The sequence below is a fragment of the Embiotoca jacksoni genome, unplaced genomic scaffold (assembly GCF_022577435.1).
Source record: "Embiotoca jacksoni isolate LCO1_2020_lvr unplaced genomic scaffold, fEmbJac1.0.p SCAF_4, whole genome shotgun sequence".
NCBI classification, from domain to species: domain Eukaryota; kingdom Metazoa; phylum Chordata; class Actinopteri; family Embiotocidae; genus Embiotoca; species Embiotoca jacksoni.
In genome coordinates this window covers 2,786,102-2,806,887 of record NW_027185392.1, presented here as the reverse complement: position 1 = coordinate 2,806,887, position 20,786 = coordinate 2,786,102, and the positions used below count along the sequence as shown (strand labels likewise).

Below are 20,786 nucleotides of genomic sequence, written 5' to 3'. Positions count from 1 at the left end.
TTTTCCTTCTTTGATGTCAAAATGTCTTCTGTAAACACACATTTATTGCTATGAGCATATTCACAATGCTTCTACTGAAAGTAGAAGAAATCAGGGGATTTAAAAAAAAAAAAAAAAAAGAGCCCAAAGCTCAATGCTGTCCCAGGACGTCCTGGTAGGCAAACAAGCTTTGTTATGTAGAAATATTTCTGTTTAGAACTATACTCTAAAATTCTAGTAATAAAATAAATATAGCAGTCCAAGATGTGATCATAAAGGCATATATGTATTTATTACTTTTTACACTCATACATACACACAGATTTTATAGTGCAAACGGATTACAAAAGCGTTGAGCTATTAGTGTGAAAGATTTATTCTTCATATGCATATATTCATATTCCTCAAATGCCTAACGTTAATATGCTTTTTTCATCTAAACTAGTTGAGACAGATATTTTTTCATTTATGATATTACATGTTTCAAAAAGTATCTTCTTTTAAATAACATTCCTCATCACTTCCAATTTCCACTTCTTTTATTCTTCTATTTCCATTCTTCAAAAGGAAGTGAATCTCAACGGTGAGAAAGGACCACAGGGTGCAGTTTTTTTGTTACTGATAGAGATCATCAACACCTTCCTCTCTGTACAGACCGGGCCTCCCTGATCCGGAGCCTGAACCCTGACTTTCAGACCGGGTACCGGTAGCAGAAGGGAACCTGGTGGGGAAAAAAGGAAGTTACAAGAGTGGAACCAAAACCATGTCAACTCGTCCATTACTACATTTTCTGTAGTTTGTGTGTGTACCTGAAGCTTCCAAAACCTCGGCTCTGCTGCAGAGTTTGAGCGAACATCTCGTATTTGCGGATGTCATTGTCACTAACAGAGCGACGAGCAAATCGCATCGCCTCTTCGAAGTGGTCCTTCCTGATCTCTGGGACTGGATCAAAGTCTTCATCCTTTAGACAGAGAAAAACATTAGGATCACATCTGAGAACAATAAACCCTGTAAATGTGTGTGTGTGTGTGTGTGTGTGTGCGTGCGTGCGTGCGTGCGTGCGTGTGTGTGTGTGTGTGTGTGTGTGTTCCCAGTCCAAAGGCTGAAAGTTACAAAACATACAGCCGCCCTTTAGGGAACTTTTTATCTTCCACATTCTCTTTCTGCACCAAGCACACACAGCCTGGTACTACTTTGAGATGTGACTTTGTGTGTGTGTGTGTGTGTGTGTGTGTGTGTGTGTGTGTGTGTGTGTGTGTGTGTGTGTGTGTGTGTGTGTGTGTGTGTGTGTGTGTGTGTGTGTGTATTATTGAGAGAGAAAAGCAGTAAGGATGGAGAACATTGGGGGTAGCTGACCATGGGGATGCCTGGTCTGTTCTGCCTCTGACGCTCGGCCTTGATCTCGGCCTCGATGGCCTCGCGGATGGCCAGCTTACAAGCCCGCTGACAGATCTCGGTCAGGTCGGCTCCGGAGAAACCCTCCGTGATGCCAGACAGGTACTGCAGATCCACATCCTGCAGAGAGGAGGAGCGAAAGAGACAGGAACTAAAGCAATGTGAAAATATTGAGTCTTTAAATTCACATTATTTTGTGACATTCTTTGTGTATGTGTGTCTCTACAAAAACGGAGAGCTACTAGTACCGTACGAGAGCGGCGTAATGTTTTATAATGTTATGGTTGTGCCACTTTACTTAAATATTTATTATATTTCACGTTTTTACTCCACTACATTTATATGCTCTTTTTTTCATCATACGATTTAAATACAAAACATACACTACACTAATTAAACATAAAGCATTGACAGAGTTTACATAAATAAACAGTTTTTTGTGGACTAATCAGCTACAGCATAAAAATTGTTTTCATGGTTTAATACAACAATAATTTAATGTTTCGAGTAAGAACGGTGAATAGCTGTAACAATTTAATTCATTTTACTGCTGTTCCGACTAAACGTTCCGACTTTCTGTTGGTTTTCTTTAGTGTATAAATGAAAAAAAAGAAAAGGATTTATAGAGAAATTTGTCTTTGTGTCACTCACTCGTGCGACAGGGGACTTGCGTAGGTTTGCGTTTAAAACTGCTGTGCGTGAGGGTTTGTCAGGCAGCGGGATGTAGATGAGCTGGTCCAGACGACCCGGTCGCAGGATGGCTGGGTCTATGATGTCCGGCCTGGTGAGAGCAGAGGGCAGCGAAGAAAAAGGGTGAGATGAAATCAGTAAAGAATTTCTTATATGACCCAACTCGTCATTGCAGAAATGTAAAAAAAAAAAAAAAAAGAAAAAAAAAAAAAAAAAAAAAAAAAAAAAGCACACCTGTTGGTGGCACCGATGATAAAAACATTCTTTTTGTCGGACATGCCGTCCATCTCTGTGAGTATCTGGTTGATGACTCTGTCAGCGGCGCCGCCTGCGTCTCCCGCTCCGCCCCCTCTGGATTTAGCGATGGAGTCCAACTCATCGAAAAACAAGATGCAGGGGGCCGCCTGTCTGGCCTGTAGGCGGGAGGGGAAAGGTCAGGAGGTCAGAGGTTAAATTATAAAGGAAGAGGTGGGGATTTGACTGAGGCATCAAGCTTCCCCTGTTTCTTTTCTTTCCTTTCTTAACGCTCACCTTATCAAACACGTCTCTGACGTTGGCCTCTGATTCTCCAAACCACATGGTGAGCATCTCAGGTCCTTTGATGGAGATAAAGTTCGCCTGGCACTCATTTGCGATGGCTTTAGCCAGCAGGGTTTTCCCGCAACCTGGAGGTCCGTAGAACAACACTCCCCGGGACGGGGTCATTCCAAACTTCAGGAACTTGTCAGGGTATTCGACGGGGTACTGAGGAGAGAAAGATGTAGTAAAGCTTTGACACGTTGTTGCTGAGACTCATGTTTGCAGTTTTGTGCAGTGTTGAAATAAGTGTTTCCTCCACCTGAACCAGCTCTTGCAGTTCTCTCTTGACCTCGTCCAGCCCTCCGATGTCCTCCCAGTTGACCTGAGGCACCTCCGCAACCGTCTCCCTCAGAGCTGACGGGTTGCTCTGACTCAACGCCCACTGAAGAAAAGCGCCTTCATTCATTCATTCATTCATTCCTTAAGAAATTTATTTTTATTGAATTTCTATACACACACAGAGTCTGGAAGTCTAAATGGGTGAGTGTGTGTTTTTGTACTTGGAAGTCGTCCATGCTGACAGCCAGTGAGTTGAGGAGGTCAGCGTCGATGGATTCGTCCTCCAGATCTATGAGGGTCAACTTCTTGCGGATGGCTTGCAGAGCAGCTTCGGAGCACAGAGCAGCCATGTCGGCACCCACATGGCCGTGTGTCTCTTTGGCGATCTGACACATGTTAAGCAAATCAGGGACGATAATATGAATTTATTAAGCGGCAAACATGCATGTCAGGATTGGGATAGATGTCATCAGGGAATTTTCAACTTGTGAGATTGAATATTAAATCATCACATACATACATACGTACGCTCAATCATGCATGATTCCTATATTCCTATGTATATTCTTTCTCAGAGTATTTTTTATTTTAAAGCACTTACACTGAGGAGGGTTGAGAGGAGGTCCGGCAAAATAAAAATAAAAAAATAATTTAATTTAATTTAACAAAGTGATTCTCAATCAGTATAATTAAAAACCTACTCATTTAATTCCATCAGCAATGTTCTCATTAAATAAGAGTCTGATCTTTGTCAACAGTTCATACTGTATCTATAATAAAAATACTAAAGAACAATTTCCTTTGGTTCATCTGATGATTACTTTTCTCAATTAATTGTTTCATTCCAATGTTTCAAAAAAAACAGTTAAAAATGGTCACAACAATTTTCTAAGGTGAAAGATTTAGTTTTTTTGTTTTCTATAACCAACAGTCTAAAACCCAAAAGGTATTCAGTTCAGTGTCACATGAGACAAAGAAAACCCCCAAATGCTCAAAGTTAAAAGCTGAAACTATTTTATTTTTTATCCTTAAAATCTACCCAACCAATTAGGTGCTTATCCAACTAGTAGTTGAATGATTCATCTGTTAAACAGCTCATCATTTCAGTTGTTATATGAGTTGTTAAACAATATTTTTGGTTCCTGCAGGCTCACCATCTCCAGGTCCACGTCGTCAGACAGTTTCATGTTTTTGGTGTGGATCTGCAGGATCTCCAGTCGGCCGGTCGAGTCTGGGATTCCAATGTCAATCTCACGGTCAAACCTGCCTGGAGAGACATCCGCATGCTTGTAAATGTGTGTAAGTGTGTGTGTGTGTGTGTGTGTGTGTGTGTGTGTGTGTGTGTGTTGGTTTGTGTGTGTGTTGGTTTGTGTGTGTGTGCATGTGGCTTTCGCGCACCAAAGCGTCTCAGAGCAGGGTCCACGCTGTTGGGCCGGTTTGTCGCTGCCATGACAACCACGTGAGCTCTTTGCTTCAAGCCATCCATCAGGGTCAGAAGCTGGGACACTATACGCCTCTCCACTTCACCGTGAGTCTACACGCACACACACACACACACACACACACACACACACACACACACACATGCACGCGGTCAAGAATAATTCACTGTTATTTGCCTGCGTATGGACAAAAGAAACACACGACTGCACATTCGTTGGTGTGACACAAGAGAAATCAGGCCTCTTGACTTGTCCCCTGTTGTTTACCTTCTCTCTCTTCGGAGCGATGGCGTCCAGCTCATCGATGAAAATGATGGCGGGAGCGTTGTTCTCCGCCTCCTCAAACGCCTTTCTTAGGTTGCTCTCGGACTCTCCTGCCAGCTTACTCATGATCTCAGGACCTAGTCACCGAATGATATGTACCATGTTCCCACATAAGTAAGAGAAACAGTGCAAAAATCTAATTTCCAACCAAAAAAAAACAAAAAAGCACTTTATTTTTACAGTGTCAGCTGATTTTTTTCCTGTCTCTAACAGTGAGATGAGAAGAAAGCCTTACCATTGATGAGGAAAAAGAAGGCACCAGTTTCATTGGCTACAGCTCGGGCAACCAGGGTCTTCCCCGTACCTGCAGGTCCGTAGAGCAGGATACCTCTGGGGGGCTGAGAGGGAGGAGGAAACAACACAGAGTCAAGAAAAGAGAATTTTCTAATGTTAAATTAAGAAGAAATGGGCTGTTTTAATGGGAGGACCGTTGATTGTGTGTGTGTGTGAGACACCTTAACTCCTATGGCCTTGAAAAGTCCCGGGTGCCTCAGAGGAAGCTCCACCATCTCTTTGATCTGAGCCAGCTGCTTCCGACAGCCTCCAATGTCGTCATAGCCGATGTCATTGAGACTCTCCTCTTCGTCCTGTCACAGTGCAAAAGCACTGACATATCAGGATATATTGATAACTACAGACTCAGTGGTGAGGCTCTGGAGGGGACATGAGGTCGTTCAAGCTGAATTACTGAAGCCTTGTTTCAACAGCACAGGCTGCAGGTGTATGTAATAGTCAGGAGACAACCGACTTATTGGTTTGTGAACTGCATTTTTTAAGTCTTGACTGGCATGTTGGCCGTCGCCATCTTGTTTTTTTGGAGCCAGTCGTGACCATATTTGGACAAGCTCGGAAGGAGCAAGGGGTGAATCTGACTGAGAACCTGAGGAAACTATGCTCCGCCCACTTATACCAGAAACATGACTACACCTTGGGCATGTCACTCAAACCAGGCACGCCCTCAAATATACCTCTCTTTGAAGCTTAATATCTAATTAATTACAGAATTATTTTCAGAAAGACCACAATAACTCTGATAAGAAGTAGTGAATTTACCAAATGAAATCCTAACGACTTTTGGAAAACATTAATTAGTGCCCGAGCACCGAAGGTGCGAAAGCCCTATTATTATTTGTAAAACTATTATTCTTTTTATCCTGAAAGTTTGAATGCATTTTTGGAGGCTTTATAATATTCAAAAACTCATGAAAGTTGGTAAAAAAATGTCTCCTGGCGAAAAATTTCATATTTTAGTGGAGTCGCGAGTGGGCGTGGCCAAATGGCTCGCTAGCGCCCCCTACACAGATGCCCCGGCGGCTACATTTACATACATGCACGAAAATCGGTATATCACACCTAGACATACAAAAAAGTTACTTTGCACCATTATGTCAACTCAACAGGAAGTCCGCCATTTTGAATTTAATCACTATTTTTGGCGATTTGCACATGTTGTACTTTAACAAACTCCTTAACAAAGGGATTTTGTCGGACCGACTTGAAATTTTTTCTGTGCACTCTTAACATGTTTGGGGTTAAAAGTTGTTAAAATAATTCGTTTTCGTCGATGGATGTGCCCATGGCGTGGTGGCCATTTGAGCGTGTCGCCATGAAACTACAAGTTGCTCTAAATCTTATGTACATGGACCGAACTTCTCCAAACGTTACAGGTATGATAACAGTTTGCTCCTGAAGACACCTGTATGGTAATATTCACTCATAGTCAAAGCGCCCCCTGGTGGCAACTGGAAATGACACTTTTCATAATTTCACATGCTACGTTGAGGTGGTTGATCACATGAACCTAAAGTCGGGTCAGAATAGCCTAAATATGTGGTTGATGATATATTGAGAATTTCGTTCGACTTTGTGAAAGGGCGTCGCCGTGGCGATGCGACAAACTGCGCCACCAATCTTCCCAGGAGTCAGACAGCATTGTGACAAATCTTTGGCTCACTGCAACCTATAACTGCACCGTCCATAAATATTCATTCAAATGCGACCAAAATTGCCACAGACATTCTTTGGATAGTAGATATATATGTTTTCAAGGGGGTCTGCAGTGATATTAAATATCTTCCTGTAATGTGTAGTGTATGCAAAACTTTTTCAATTTGAATCACCATCAATAGGCCAAGTGGAATCTGAACCATTAATAGCAACCTTGGTGAAGTAGAATCTTTTACTTGTTGAGTCACTGGACGCTCTGAGTGAACTCCGTGAAACACTTTCTCCTGCAGCGACTCATCCTCCGGCGCCGAAAATAGTTCAGCGGTCTAGGACGCCGACGCCAGGCTGGAAACGACCTCATGAAGACACGGGTTTGAGCCCCAGGTATCACACAATTCATGGTTTACAGAGGGCGAGTCCCCTCAATAAGCCACGTGGTGCACGGAGGGCAAGACCTCCTAAGGCAAGTCTCTCTAAGGGTAAGCCACACAGGTTTGGGTTTGTATGTGCAGTCATACTAATAGAGAGTGACTTTCTTCATTGTGCACTGGTTAGAATTGCCTTACAGTGAGAAGTAACTTGAGGCATGTGAGTCAGTTCAGAAAAAGGTCATCACCCAAAATATCCAAAGTATGTTGTCCAAAATATGATTAAAAAAAAAAGTCATACTATGTCATCCGAAATATTCAAAAAAAAAGTCATTCTATAGCATGTTGTCCAAAAAGTGACCCAAAATTCATTTTTCTAGAGTACAGAGTACAGAGTATATTGTATATAGTATATTGTACATATATAACCAGGGCGATGCGGCTTAGTTTGATGTTTTGGCGTGACACAGGAAGTTGATGTTTAAGGTCAAACGATGCTCCAAACCTCATGAAACTTGCGTCAGGCAACAACTTTCATGAGTTTTTGAAGATGTTTATGCCGCCAAAAAAAGGCATTTTTAAAAAAAAAAGAAGAATAAGGAACGAGATCGAGAAAAAAGTTAAAACTGCAAGCGGGAATATGCGGACCCTTGCGTGCTGCACATCGGGGAGCCGGCGGCCCCGACCCGCTGGATCCCCGACATGCAGCCTGCGAGGGCCCACAGATCACTGCTTGCAGTTTTAATTAACTTTGTATTTCATAAGAGAAGTTGATGCTTTCTGAATGCGAGTCTATTGTAGCCAGCCCCTAGTGGTCCTCAGTGGTATTGTACTTTAGGGCACTTCCGCAGTGACTTCACTTCTTAGTGGCCCAAAGTCCACATCCATTTTTATATACAGCCTATGGTAACAGTATGATGAGCCTTCATGGTCCGACCATAACAGGATGAAGTGGAATGAAATGTCACATCAGTTAACTGAAAAATTTGCACAAATTGCTTGATGCGATTAAGATTGTGTTACTGAATGTTTAAGCACACTGTTATCACACAAACCAGAGACACAAATGTCTCACCAACCTCTCTTTTGATTGGCTGTCCCTCGCAGAACATGACAGTGTCTGGGGCAACAATGCAGTGAGGGCTGGGGTCCGTATCCACCACCTTGAACTCCACCGCCCGCATGCTCCCCCTCACCAGGAAGATGTCATCTGACAACACAGAGAAGAAGTCACAACACTCACAGACAAGAGCCTCCACAGTGGATGTTGTTGAGTTGATCTCATGTTATTTCTCCACGCCGAGACGTGACAGATGTGGCCAAAGGAATTATGTTTTCAGGTTGTCCATCCCAGGTTTGTGAACACGATATCTCAGGAACACTTTGAGGGAATTTCTTTAATTTTGGTACAACCCTTTACTTGGACTCAGGAATAAAATGATTAGATTTTGGTGATCAAAAGTCAAAGGTCACTGTGAATTTGGGATGCCATAACTCAGGAACAGAAGGAGAGATTGCGATCATATTTGACATTTGGAATTGGTGACAGTGATCTTTGATGTCCACCTTAAAACTGTGGTGATTGTAGAGATCTTCATTGCCGGTGAATATGAAATGTGAGCGAAGCATCCACATTTTAGAATTTGTTGCTTCTTTGCAGCGATATCTACTGTATATCTGAAGCATTGTATGCTGTCGTGGCTACAGACACGGTTGAAACAGCGATTTGACTAGTTGTGGAAGACATACAACTGCAAGTCAACAAATCCAATTTCATGTTTTGATGTTATGAAAACAGCTGATGTTACTGTGGTATGATCAGTGGCGGAGCTGTACCTTTGTGCACAGGCCGATAAGCCTCCAGAAAGTAGGGTTTGAGGAAAACCTCAAAGAGGTTCCCTGTCAGACCCTCAATGGTGTCATCTATGGGGAGGACATGGATCTTTTTCCCATACTTGATATCAGGGCAGGGATGAATACTGTGACAACACACACATCAGCAGGCACCTATTGGTTATTACAATAAAAGGAACTCAAAACCGACATGGTAACTCCACAGAAAGACACAGGTGTGAGATCTACCTGATGACATCACCGAGCCGGACACGCAGGTTGTTGCGCGCCACACGGTTCATCCGAATCCGCTCATCTCCACAGGTGCCATCTGTCAGGACGATGCACACCGTTTGCCGCCGTTTCCGCCCTTTCAACACCACCGTGTCGCCCCGGAAGAGCTGCAACTCCTCTGTCTTTTTCTAGTAGAAACACACACACACACACACACACGCACACACACACACTGGGCTAAGAACAAACAGGACTCTGGTGTTGGCTGTATTTACACTTCACACACACACGCACACACACACACACCTGTGACAGGCTGACAATGCTGCTGTCTTCATTGAGCGCCTCGTCCACAATGAGCCTGTTCGGCCTTTGCTTCTGCTTCAGGATGGCAGTGGAGAAATCTTCTCCCTTTGGGCTTCCAGCGAGAATCACATCATCACACTCTCACACTCTCACATTGCACATGAAGCTCTGGTTTCCTCATGTGACTCTGCGCTGTATTTAGAATCGCTTTGGCTCACCACATAGCAACTACTTGAGTCTGTAAACGTGAAAATGTCTTAAATGTCTTAGAAAATATTCGATCTTTTTATTAACATGATCAAAATGCACTGTAATTTAGCACTAGATAAAACGTGTTATTTTACTGTATGTTGAAATATCCATGAGTAAACGTACACACACAGACACATGCACAAACATACAGTGCTGTTTCACTCACTCTGCTCCTCCTGGGCCGGGCATGACTGCTCTCCTTTGTCTCTTCAGATACACCCCAGTTTTCCACTGTCTTCTTCAGTTGTGTGCTGTAGTGGATTCAGTAGCCGACTTTGGGTGTTTCTAATCGTTGCCAACGATTTCAGATTCTGTCTTATTTTGCTTCCCAGCAGAGAATCTCAGTGTTTTCTTTCCCCTCTGTTGTCTTGAACCACCATGTTTACAGGAGCTGCAGCTTGCCTGTTTATCAGGTCAGGTATAAATACGCCCATCTGCCTCCCATGTCTTATTATAACCCCATCACGGACACACACACACACACACACACACACTTTCACCCACTCGCGTACACAGACGAATCCCAAGCACTTACCTTGGAGAGAGTCCCAGAACAGATATAGAGTGATATTTCCTCCTCCCCCTGCTACGAACCAGCAAATAGAAGCTGAAGCCTGGCTGGTACCAAGACTCGTGGAATATTTATGAGTCAAAATAAATTCTTCTTTTTTTCTTTCCAAAAGACCTGACATGTCGTCTGTCTCATCTCCAGAAGAAGTCCTCTAGAGGGCAACATGGTCTGTCCACCTTCGACTGCTTGTGACTGAAGGGAGCTGCTGATGTCGTCCAGCTGCTCTAAACCGACGGTGATTCCCTCCCTCACACACAACATATGAACATTTGGTACACACACACACACACACACACACACACACACACACACACACACACGGCCCTCAAACATGGAATACACTTTCACAGAATGAGCATCCACACACTGTGGTATTTCAATTGAATCTTTTATTACTAAATAAATGTCCTTTAACAAATGACAGGAGACTAGCATGAGGGCACAGAGGGTACATTCCCCACAGAGAATCAAGCCGTTTTCCGTCCAACAGATTTAACAAATAAGAATGAAATTATGTTAAATGACACCGTAACAGACAACTTCTACTCGCTGTAATAACATGAAAAAAGTGTTTGAGGAAAGAGAATGAAAGTGAGAGGTAGAGGAGGTTTAAATGCACAAAGAAACATGAGATCTGATTCGATGATCAGAGTACAGAGAATGGATCAAATTAACATTTCACAAAATGAAACTAACATGCTGAAAAAAAGAAATCAAAACAAAAATAACAGGTACACAAAAGTAACCTGGAATGTGTGCTGATGTAGTTGGAGGTGGGAGTGAGTTTTTTGTTTGCTAATTATTGACCATTAAAAACTGTTTAAAATGCTGCTGGTAGGAGATTAGTTGATTGTTTGACTCAGCTTTACCCTGCCATAGCATCTTTCAGTTAGACCATATTATTCCAATAATTAACAAATGGATAATGTACTAAATGAGTTTGCTTGAATATATTTACATGTTCACTTTATTACATAGTTGTGTTGATTGTTCAGCTGATTTCAGTTCAGTCAGCTGGTGTGTTTGAACATTTCTGCAGGGTACTCTGGAGCCGGTTTCACAAAGATGTTTTAGGCCGGCCTCTAGTGTTCGGGTCAGTCTTAAGTTTGCACTCAGATTAGTTAAATACAAGTTAGACTGACCTGAAACGCTGAAGTTTACTCTGAAATGAAGCTTATAAGTTCAGGAAGAAAGCTCTATATTTAGGCGACACAGCTTAACAGTTCGATACAGTTAATCAATCAGACAATTTTTAGTTTGAAAAAAAGTCTTAATTTCATTCATCCACTGCTTAAAGGGGACATATAATGCTCATTTTCAAGCGTTTTATTTTTATTCTAGGATGCCACTATAGAGTAGCTTTGCATGATTTAAAATTGAATTTGTATTTATTTATCTTATACAGGGCTTTTATGTAGCTCCTCAGTTCATCCTTTCAGGCATGTGAGCTCCCGTCTGTTTAAGACCCGCCCTCACTGTCTCCTGATTGGCCAACATTTTGTGCTGTGCCTGCAGGAGACGACCAGATTTGTTTTACAAAAACGTTTTTGTTTTTTTTACATGGATTTACGTTATTATTTGCCCCGCAAAAATCAAAGAACGTTGAGGCTTTTCTCCGAAACTTCAACTTTGAACGAAAATAATAAGTCCACGCGGAAGAGCTGCTGCGTAGTAAGGTACACCAACAATAACGTCAAAAACGCTGATTTTCTATTTGTTCCCCTGACGTGTCCTGAAAAAGATCCTGATAGAACGACTTTATGGCTCCAAGCTAAGTGAAGGGAAGACAACAGTACGCTGTGGGTTACAATTTACGCTTGGCCAGTTGTCAGAACACAGCGCTATTGTTAGCTAGCACATGATTTGTAGAGCGTGATGGAAAAGTAAAAAAATTAGTTGGTAACTTGCTTCCCTGGAGACTCAGTAAAATGAAAATAGAAGTCCATGTAGGTCACCTCTGGACGCTGAGTGGGGTTATAGCACTAGCCTGGTGCTGGACGAGAGACTGAATTTTCTATGGTACAAAGAGTGAAAATATATTTACTTGACAGTGTGTCTTTGGGTCACATAAACTAATTTAACCCTAATGCTTTTCTTATAGTTTGCTTCTAAAGCGCTATTTCACATTAGCAGCAAGCGTCACTTGCTTCACCCCCCAAAAAGGGGGCGGGGTCATAAGTGCGCGGAGATTATTCCTTCAAGATAGTGAACAACTACAGAGTGTTATACAAGAGATGCATTTAGGCATCAGACTACTTTGATCGAAGCCACAGGCCTCTGTGTATCTTTGTGAAACCGGCCCCTGACGTGGTGCATAGGCCAGAGCAGCAGATCATGAACGCTCTGTTCAAAAACAATTATGAACAAGTTGATGTCGTAGATTTTCATGAGATATTAGGCTACAAAAAAAAAAAAAAAAAAATCCCCTGACGATCTACAAGCCGTAGAGGTCCAACGTCCTCCAAACATCCGGGGAGTAATTAGCAGTTTACTGCTTTGAACAACAATCCTGCACCGGATTTTAGTCTCCACATGTAGGAATGAATACGATGGTTCAGCATCCCAATCATCTACTCCATCTTCTGGGAATGTATTTCATCTGGTCAACTTCTAAAGTGTTTCTTTTCTGTCCAACATGCTGAGTCCACATGTTCACGGACAAACACACACCAACCGGCAAGAAACCCCCAGATCACAACCGAAATCCCCCCCCCCCCCCCCCCCCACACACACAGAATGACCGCCAACTCTTTCAAGCTGTGCCTCAACGTCAGCACAACATAGCAGTTTAAACACAAAACATCTCGCATTGTTTCATCAATAAAATAGCAAAGTGCTTAATTGTTAAAAAAAAAAAAAGGAAAAAAAAAAAAAAAAAAGAAAGGAAAAATTGCGTGATAATTTTGAACCTCTGCATCTTCAAATGTCTGTTTTATGAGTCTATCTTCTCCCTCCAGTATTTGTGCTGTTTGGTTGAAAATCCGTGTTGTCCAGAAAGTGCAGTCTCATTTCTGTGTTGTTTAGGGACCACACCAGTTGTAGAGGTCCAGGAGGAAGAGAAACAGAGGTGTGTGTGTGTGTGTGTGTGTGTGTGTGTGTGTGTGTGTGTGTGTGTGTGTGTGTGTGTGTTGCCTGACATGAGATGAAAAGAGAAGTGTATCTTTCTGTATATCATGCATGCATATTTTACATTACTTGAGCTATATGTAGATTGAAAACGCAACGGTCTGCGTGTAGTTCGTGTGTGTCGTTAGCAGTCGTCATCCTCAAAGTGTGTTTTCTGCAGAACCTTTACGTGGCGCTCGTAGATCTTGAGGGCGGGGCCGAGCCTGATCGACAGGCCCGTCAAAACATCGTTACGCTGCATGAGGAGAAGAGACTTTCCATCGATTTCCTAATGAAGAGAGCACAGCGAGGCATGGGAGTGCATGCCGGTTACATTTTGTTTTATATTTTTCAGTTTATAGGACCAGTGTTAAGTCTGTCTGTCTGTGGCGCCCCCTAGTGGTGGTCAAAGACGATTACTCACCTGTGTCCTGAAGGCAGCAGCCTGCTCAGGAAAACCTGCTGCCGTGAAATAACTGACAACATCGGACACTGTCCAGTCCACCGGGCTCCCGCTGGCTCCCTCAGACTTAATAAACCTAGAGAGAGGAGGAAGACGGCAGTTAGAGTGACTGTTTATTATAAAACATGAAGAAGATTGAAATTGTGAACATGTATGGAGTGTTATTATGAAATATAGGTTGGTGTTGTTTTTATCAATGGTTTTATTTCATGTGTATTTATTTCCTGTGTTTTGGTGACCATCAGTTGTTGTCTTTATGGATGAATGAATTCAACCTGCTCTGTGTTACGGTTGATATAAACATGGAAGTGATATTTTACATTCTGATAAATGTTGAATTTTAAGAGGATATCACAATCATAATCAGGGTTATATTGGACATTGATGGGAAGGTCACTTTTCAAATGTAACAGGTTACAGATTACTAGTTTAAAAATGTAATAGGTAATGTATCTATTTGAATTACTTCATCGAAGTAATGTAACTTTATTTGTTAATTTTACTAACATTATTTGAGATAGATGTCATAATGCCTACTAAACCTCGCATGACTGCAGGCTGCTGGTGGATGTAAAATTACTGCAGGTGTGATAAAACAAGGAATTAAGTCGACAATTTCTGACTGTAAAAGCTGCAGGACTTCAAATGGATTGTTTGACATGTACAAAAAAAAAAAAAAATCATTTCGAATTTATATTAATCTTGACATAAATAATATACTACATGTTTATTATTCCAGAAAAAAAAAAAAAAAAAAAAAAAAAAAAGGCATTAACTTGTGCTTTACTATTTGCATTGCAGATGAACTAAAAACATGCACTGGTTTCTCCGGCATCTCTACTGCGCTCACCCTCCACTGCTAACGCTAATCCCTCGCTCCTCAGGCAGGCCGGAGTCTCTCGGGGAGGCAGTGGGAGTGAGCAGGCAGGACGACACGCCGACCTCCGTCTTACACTCCGAGCCTACGAAGGAGATATTAAGCCGAGTGTGACTCCCCGTCACCAAACACAAATATGCAGAAATGCGCACACATTTTGAGAAAGGCGAAACTCACTGTTAAAGCCTGGGGAGGTGTGGTTTGTTCCATCATGGTGCATCTGATTCTGTTCGTGGAGAGAGGAGAAGGCAAGGCATGTTTATTTGTACAGCACAGTTCAAAAACAAGGCCAACATAACCATTAAAAGCATCAAAAGAAAAGGACATTTAAAAACAATTATGAGCAGTGATTAAAACATTAAACATTAAAGAGAAGACGGTCAAACAAAACGCAAAGAGACATCTGCCAGAGGAATGTCAAAAGCGTCAGAGTGATACGACCTCCGCCTAAAATGAAGGACAAGAGGAGCTGACTGCATCGAGATGCATAAAGACAAAACTGCAGCGGGGCATCGAGACCATCTGCTGTGGGAGTGTAAATGATGATATTAAAAGGTATGAAGTGGACTGGTTGGGGTCGGGGGGGGGGGGGGGGGGTGAAGAAGTTTGACAAAGCTGATGAGTCACCCCTCAGGGAGCTGAAGTCGGTCTTAAACAGACAAAAAGGTCTGTGACTCGATGGCATTTTTCAGCCTGACTTTCTGAAACGATAAAACAGGCTTCTTGGGGATAGACGCCCGTCTGACTGGTGGCAGACGGGCGTCTATCTCCAAGAAGTCCGAGTCAAATTTGAACCACGAAGCCGGATCACCGCCTCGCAGTTGTGCACCATCGCCAACCGGTAAAGATGGCTTATGTATGCAGGTTTGTCCAGAGTCAAGGAAGCTGATAATACATGTGGTGAAGACTTTGAGGAAATTAGGCCGATAAATCTGACTCTGATAGAAAACGCAGTGCTAACCACGACAGCAGGGGATGCTTCAAATGTAAATGTTGCTGCAAAGAAGCTACAAATTTGAAAACGTGAAAAATTCACACACATCTTCAAACTGAGAGGAAATAATATCTATACAATCATCCCAATGACAAAGTGGACACCCGAGATTAGTTTCCAAAATTCAGTATCTGACCAAATGTTAAATACGGTCACAATCTCAGTCCCTGTCTGCTCCCCAGTTTACGGTGCTGAATAATGGCCAGAAAAGTGTTTTTTGCAGAATATTTTTGATGTAACAGTGAAGTCAACCTTTAGGATATAAACTGTCACGACTTCACCATTTTATCCTGCGAGACATGAATTAGTGAATATATTTCTTCAGTTATGGCCAAAATCTTGTTTTGTGAGATCGTAGTGAACTTTGACCCCCCCCCCCCAAAAAATACAAATCAGTTCATCCTCTCAACCAAATGAATGTTTGTGCCAAATCTGAATGAATCCCCTTAAGGGCGTTCGAGACATGACGTTCACGTGAAGGAGACAGACGTGAGGTCACACTGGCTGCGACGAACAGCCTCATACAGAGAATCAAGAACGAGATCTCCTTCATACGCTGCACTGTCCGTGTGTGTGTGTGTGTGTGTGTGTGTGTGTGTGTGTGTGTGTGTGTGTGTGTTGCATTGCGTTGAAGATTCATGAGGGTATATTATCAACAAGAACCCGACTGATACCGGATTTTTGATCCGGTTATTTCTGTGATGGGGCAATAGTGGCCATCCGGTGTGTTGGTCGGGTTCTTCTATCTGCAGTGGGAAAAAGAAATCCAGATGACGTACCTGGTGCCAAAAGCAAGTAGAGTAAGTAAAGTAGAGCCGGTAGCAGCAATGGAAAAGAGGGTTGTTGTTTTTTTTTGTCACATTTTATGCTCCATCCCCCGACTTCCTTCATTGCTCCCGTCGTGCTTACTACGACCAGTAGAGGTCACAATAAACGTAAATTACACACCAGGTTGTAAAAACACCCTTCAAAAATGGACCCTGTTGTCGTTTTACGGGATGAAGACGAGGAGGGATTTCATTCAGGACGAAAGAACAAAGGTGGAATTTTTTGGGGGGTTTATTTCGGAAAACAAAGTTTTGAACTAAATTGGATTATTTCTGTATATTTTATGCAACCTAAACACTCTTCCTTCACGCCATCTTTTTGACGGTGACAGTTAAGGGTAACTTAAAAATTGTATTAAAGTGAAGTTGGACTCTAAAGTATCTAAACTTTGTAGCTTCTACCTTAACCAGCTACAAGATAAAACAGCTGAGAAAATGATATGAGCATTAATAATAATGTCACTCTTTGTCTTTGTGCTCCTTGTGCGGTTGGTTTGGTTTCCTGGCTCGGGAGTCGATGGGAGGATTTAGAGAACGACATTGGGAAATAGTATAAACCTCAATAAAATGGATCTCAGCCTGTTTAAGAGGTTTATCTTCCATCCTCTCTTCCTCCCAGACCTCCACCGGCGGGTTTGGTCAAGATATTGTGCTTTTTGTTATCTTTCACTAAACTCAGTAGTCATTATTCATCATTTTATCTTAAATCCATAATACATTTAACTTGTTTGAATTAGTATAATTACTCGTATATAACTCTCTGAAAAGGGTCATTCTACAAATAACTTTTACAACGTAATACTCTGATAATATTTGTATACCTTACTGACTTGTTTTGATACTCGCGGGAAAACCCATCATCCAGCAGTAAAAAAAAAAAAAAAAAAAACTAACGGTACGGATACACGTGTTTGGACTCACTTTTGCCTCCGTATGTAGCGGATCAGAGTCACCGGCGCCGTCCTGCAGGCGTGAACCGTTACACTGAGACAGCGAGGCTCCCTGAACGGGTGGCGGCTGCGTCTCGGGGGGGAAATCCACTGCAGACATATAACATAAAAACATAAAGTGAAATTGAAATAACAATACAGGAGGAGAGACAGAGGTGGTGTTCGTGGCCGACGTTGTCGTGTTGCAAATTGAAATGACTTCTTAAAGTTTAAATTAAACATTGATAAAAGTAAAATATAAGGTTGGGAATTTTATTTGAAAAGAGGAAGGCACTCGAGAACCAGCGGTCATGAAAGTGTGGTGGAAGAAGAGTATTAGTAGGCTTGTGGTAATGACATTATATCCATCACACACACACACACACACACACACGCACACACACACGCACACACACACCTTTGTCACCCTGTGGCTGCTGCTGCTGGGGGCTCTCCTTCTTTGATGCTGTCTGGATCTCCTCATCTTCTGTGGTTTTCTCAATGAGCCCTGGTTCGGTTGTCATGGCTACCGGGGATAGTCCTCTCTCCTCATCAGAACTCCTGGGATCGTCGTCCTCCTCCTCCTCCCCCTCTTCCTCCTCCTCGTTCTCGCCCTGTTCCTCTTCCTTACTGGCTGTTTCCATTGGCTCATTGTCCTGCAGAGAGGGCGACGGCGGCTGCGGTGACATAAAAGTTGTGTCAGATCTTTTTTGACATTATAAAAGTGGAGATGAAGCACTTCCCTCATTCTCGCAGGTGGATTTAGTTCTTCTGCGATTTGAGGTTTGAGCAGCATATCAGGTCTGCTGCACTTCTTCGGGGCAGCCTAACACAGTTGTCACTCGGAAAGAGACACGGATATAAGAAATAACGATAACCGCCTACTGTAGCCTACTCAATTTTTTTTTTTTTTTTTCCCACAGGGGAGCAGGAGAGGGAGGAGAGCGTGCTGGCAGAAGCGGTACAAAGGATTTAATGAGGCACGAAGCGGGAGGGATGCGGGCATACCGACGGCAAGAGAAAAACAAAAAAAACAAACAAACGTGCGGGGTTCAGAAATGGCGCTTCAAAATGTTAATATGCACAAACGCGATGCCCGGCTGTTTTGGGCTGAGTCCTCCGCCAGCCAGCCCCGCGCGACCGAGAAAGCACTCGCAGGAGCGCGGGAGCGGCACGTCTCAAGTTTTGAGACAGACACCGCCTACCGCGCGGCGGGCCCAGACACCGCGCGCTCACATCCGCACAGCTAAAGTTCACAGGAGCCAAATCAAATGTTATTGACCCCAAAAAAATAGTGATGTGGCAACGCAATCGGAGGGTGCTCGTGCTCGCGCCATGCAGAGACGCTCTTTTGTGGCGCGCGTGCTCGTCCCGAGAGCCGGGGGGGGGAAGCCGCTCCAGAGCTGTCTTGCTCTTCGGTGTAACCCGCACCTTTTGTGCAGGAAGCCGAGCTGCAAGCAAACACACACACGCACAGACACACACACACACACGCATACACACGCACACATTTGCCGAGGCGACAGAGGACAAACGCAACACAAGGCACAGTCGCATCCCGCTGACAGTGAACCGACACAGTGAAACAACAATGCATTTTTCCTAAATGTGGGGGAATCCCCTCAGACACTTTTACATACGAAACATCGAGGTTTAACAAGAAAGAAATATGTATTTGGCGACGGAAGCCGAGCGCGCCCCGGTGCCGTGCGTGCGGTTTAAACCAGTGATCATTAATTTATCAGCAAGCCATCGAGCCAGCCGCTGCTCAGCGTGTCCTGTGCAGTCGGGACGTGTCGGAAATATTAAGTTGGCATTGCTCACCTTTTTCACTGTGTGTTTGTCCTGCAGCGTGCTCTTTGCAAGTCTGTCAGCGGACGCATTCCTCGGCGTCGGCTCTTCCAACACCATCCCCCTCAGAGGAAGAGTAATGTTCCCGCAGCGGGTCCTGCGCAGCCTGCCCCTCGCCACCTCTCTCTCCATGACCACTTTGACTTTGCCTCGGGTCAGCTTCTCCTCCGACAGCCGTTCCTGGCTGCTCAGATAGCCCAAAATCTCCTTCAACCCGAGCGGCTTCATGTGGCCTCTGGTCGCGGCGGCGGAGCCCCCACGGAGGCTCCTCTCGGACAGGCTGCGAACGGAAGCCACCAATCTGTCGCCCAGGTCCGAGTTGGCGTGGTTCCCCGCTGTTTTGGGGCTCCCTCCCCCGGCTCGAAGTTTGGGCTTGAGGGGAACAGCCTGCTTCTGTCTCGGAGGTTGAGGGAGGCTGCTGACGCTCCCAGAGCAAGTTTTGCTCTGGGTGTCAGCTCCGGACAAACCGGGCTCCTTTCCTCCTTCAGCCGCATCGGCTTTGCCCGGTGTTGTCCTGCCGGCATCCCCGCCGTCCTGTGCGCTCGTTCCGTGGCCGACACTGGGCGACGGGCAGTCCCCCGCTCCCTCCTGTCCTAATCCCTTGTCTCTCGGTGCACTTGCTTTCTCCTCTTTACAGCCGCTCCCGACAGCGCAGCCCGTTGTTGCGCCACAACTGAGGCACCCGTTTCCGCTACTCGGGCTGGAGGCAGGCTTGAGCTTCTTGCCGGCTGATGTTTGAGTGTGGGGATCTGGGCTGGGCTCCGAGTCCTCTTCTCCCTCCTCCTGGTCGGTGAAGCTGTGCGAGCTGTCTCCGTTGTTGTTCGGATGGTCGTGTTTGGTCCGCTCCCTCGCTGCCTCCGCGCTGCCTCCGCTGCTGCTGCCGCCGCCAGCGGCCGTAAACTCACTCTTCTTTCTGCTTTTCCTCTGCACCTTCGCCGCGTTTCGGTACGATATGGACCCCTTGTAGCTAACTTTGAGCACCGTCTGCTCTTGAATCAGTTTTTCCAGTTCTGTCCTGGTTCGGTCCGGGTCTGACCCGTGTCGTCTCCGGACCATTCGACAAATCCTCTCCAGATCCGGACGGGCTTTCCTCGAGCGGAGAGAGTCGATTGTTTCCAGGATCCACTCTCGGTACTTATTGGGCTCGGACATCTTCTCCTTGCTGGTGCGGGTGAGGTTTGGCCCGAGTGCGTCTTTTTCTCTCTCCCCCCCCCCCCCCTGTTGTTTCACAAGTGACGCTGTGTCAAAGCTGGGAAGCCAAAGTGCGATCCCCGGCTGGAGAACGAGGACGGAAGCCTGACTGGTACGCTTGCGTTTGTTGGCCACAACGTGCGCTTAAGGTGGACCGAAGATGGCGCCTAGGTCTCCGCCAAAGACGCAAATTGAATTTAAGGTGGAATTGGTTCGCTTTTGGAGCCCCGGAGCTCCGTTCTTTGTTCGCAGTCTTAATCAGATCATCCCGCGGTTCATAACAGCCCGTTCGACTTCTTCACAAAGACACACCGACACGCACACTTGCGCGGAGGAGACGAGCGAGTTGT

General features: G+C 44.3%; 2 protein-coding genes across 4 annotated transcripts; both read right to left on the bottom strand.

Moving 5' to 3' along the window:
* Positions 1-244: 244 nt before the first annotated feature.
* On the bottom strand, positions 245-10,304 carry LOC138209249 (transitional endoplasmic reticulum ATPase). Of its 2 annotated transcripts, XM_069167699.1 has the most exons (19): positions 10,164-10,304; positions 9,795-10,030; positions 9,377-9,488; positions 9,086-9,258; positions 8,840-8,982; positions 8,083-8,213; positions 5,144-5,275; positions 4,924-5,026; positions 4,632-4,765; positions 4,321-4,456; positions 4,077-4,189; positions 3,144-3,308; positions 2,903-3,025; positions 2,596-2,808; positions 2,299-2,477; positions 2,026-2,155; positions 1,336-1,494; positions 789-940; positions 245-700 (listed from the first exon to the last, which is right to left on the bottom strand). In XM_069167699.1, exons 2-19 carry the CDS (start codon positions 9,815-9,817, stop codon positions 595-597), a joined length of 2,427 nt encoding a protein of 808 aa, XP_069023800.1. In that variant the 5' UTR covers positions 9,818-10,030; positions 10,164-10,304; the 3' UTR covers positions 245-594. The 2 variants fall into 2 exon arrangements, with proteins under 2 accessions (XP_069023800.1, XP_069023799.1); XM_069167698.1 differs by lacking the exon at positions 10,164-10,304 and having other exon boundaries at positions 9,795-10,123.
* A 2,631-nt stretch (positions 10,305-12,935) lies between these two features.
* samd1b (sterile alpha motif domain containing 1b) lies at positions 12,936-20,649 on the bottom strand. Of its 2 annotated transcripts, none has more exons than XM_069168383.1 (7): positions 19,219-20,649; positions 17,813-18,050; positions 17,387-17,505; positions 14,822-14,870; positions 14,618-14,729; positions 13,729-13,843; positions 12,936-13,593 (listed from the first exon to the last, which is right to left on the bottom strand). In XM_069168383.1, exons 1-7 carry the CDS (start codon positions 20,395-20,397, stop codon positions 13,450-13,452), a joined length of 1,956 nt encoding a protein of 651 aa, XP_069024484.1. In that variant the 5' UTR covers positions 20,398-20,649; the 3' UTR covers positions 12,936-13,449. The 2 variants fall into 2 exon arrangements, with proteins under 2 accessions (XP_069024484.1, XP_069024483.1); XM_069168382.1 differs by having other exon boundaries at positions 17,813-18,071; positions 19,219-20,648.
* Positions 20,650-20,786: the final 137 nt, after the last annotated feature.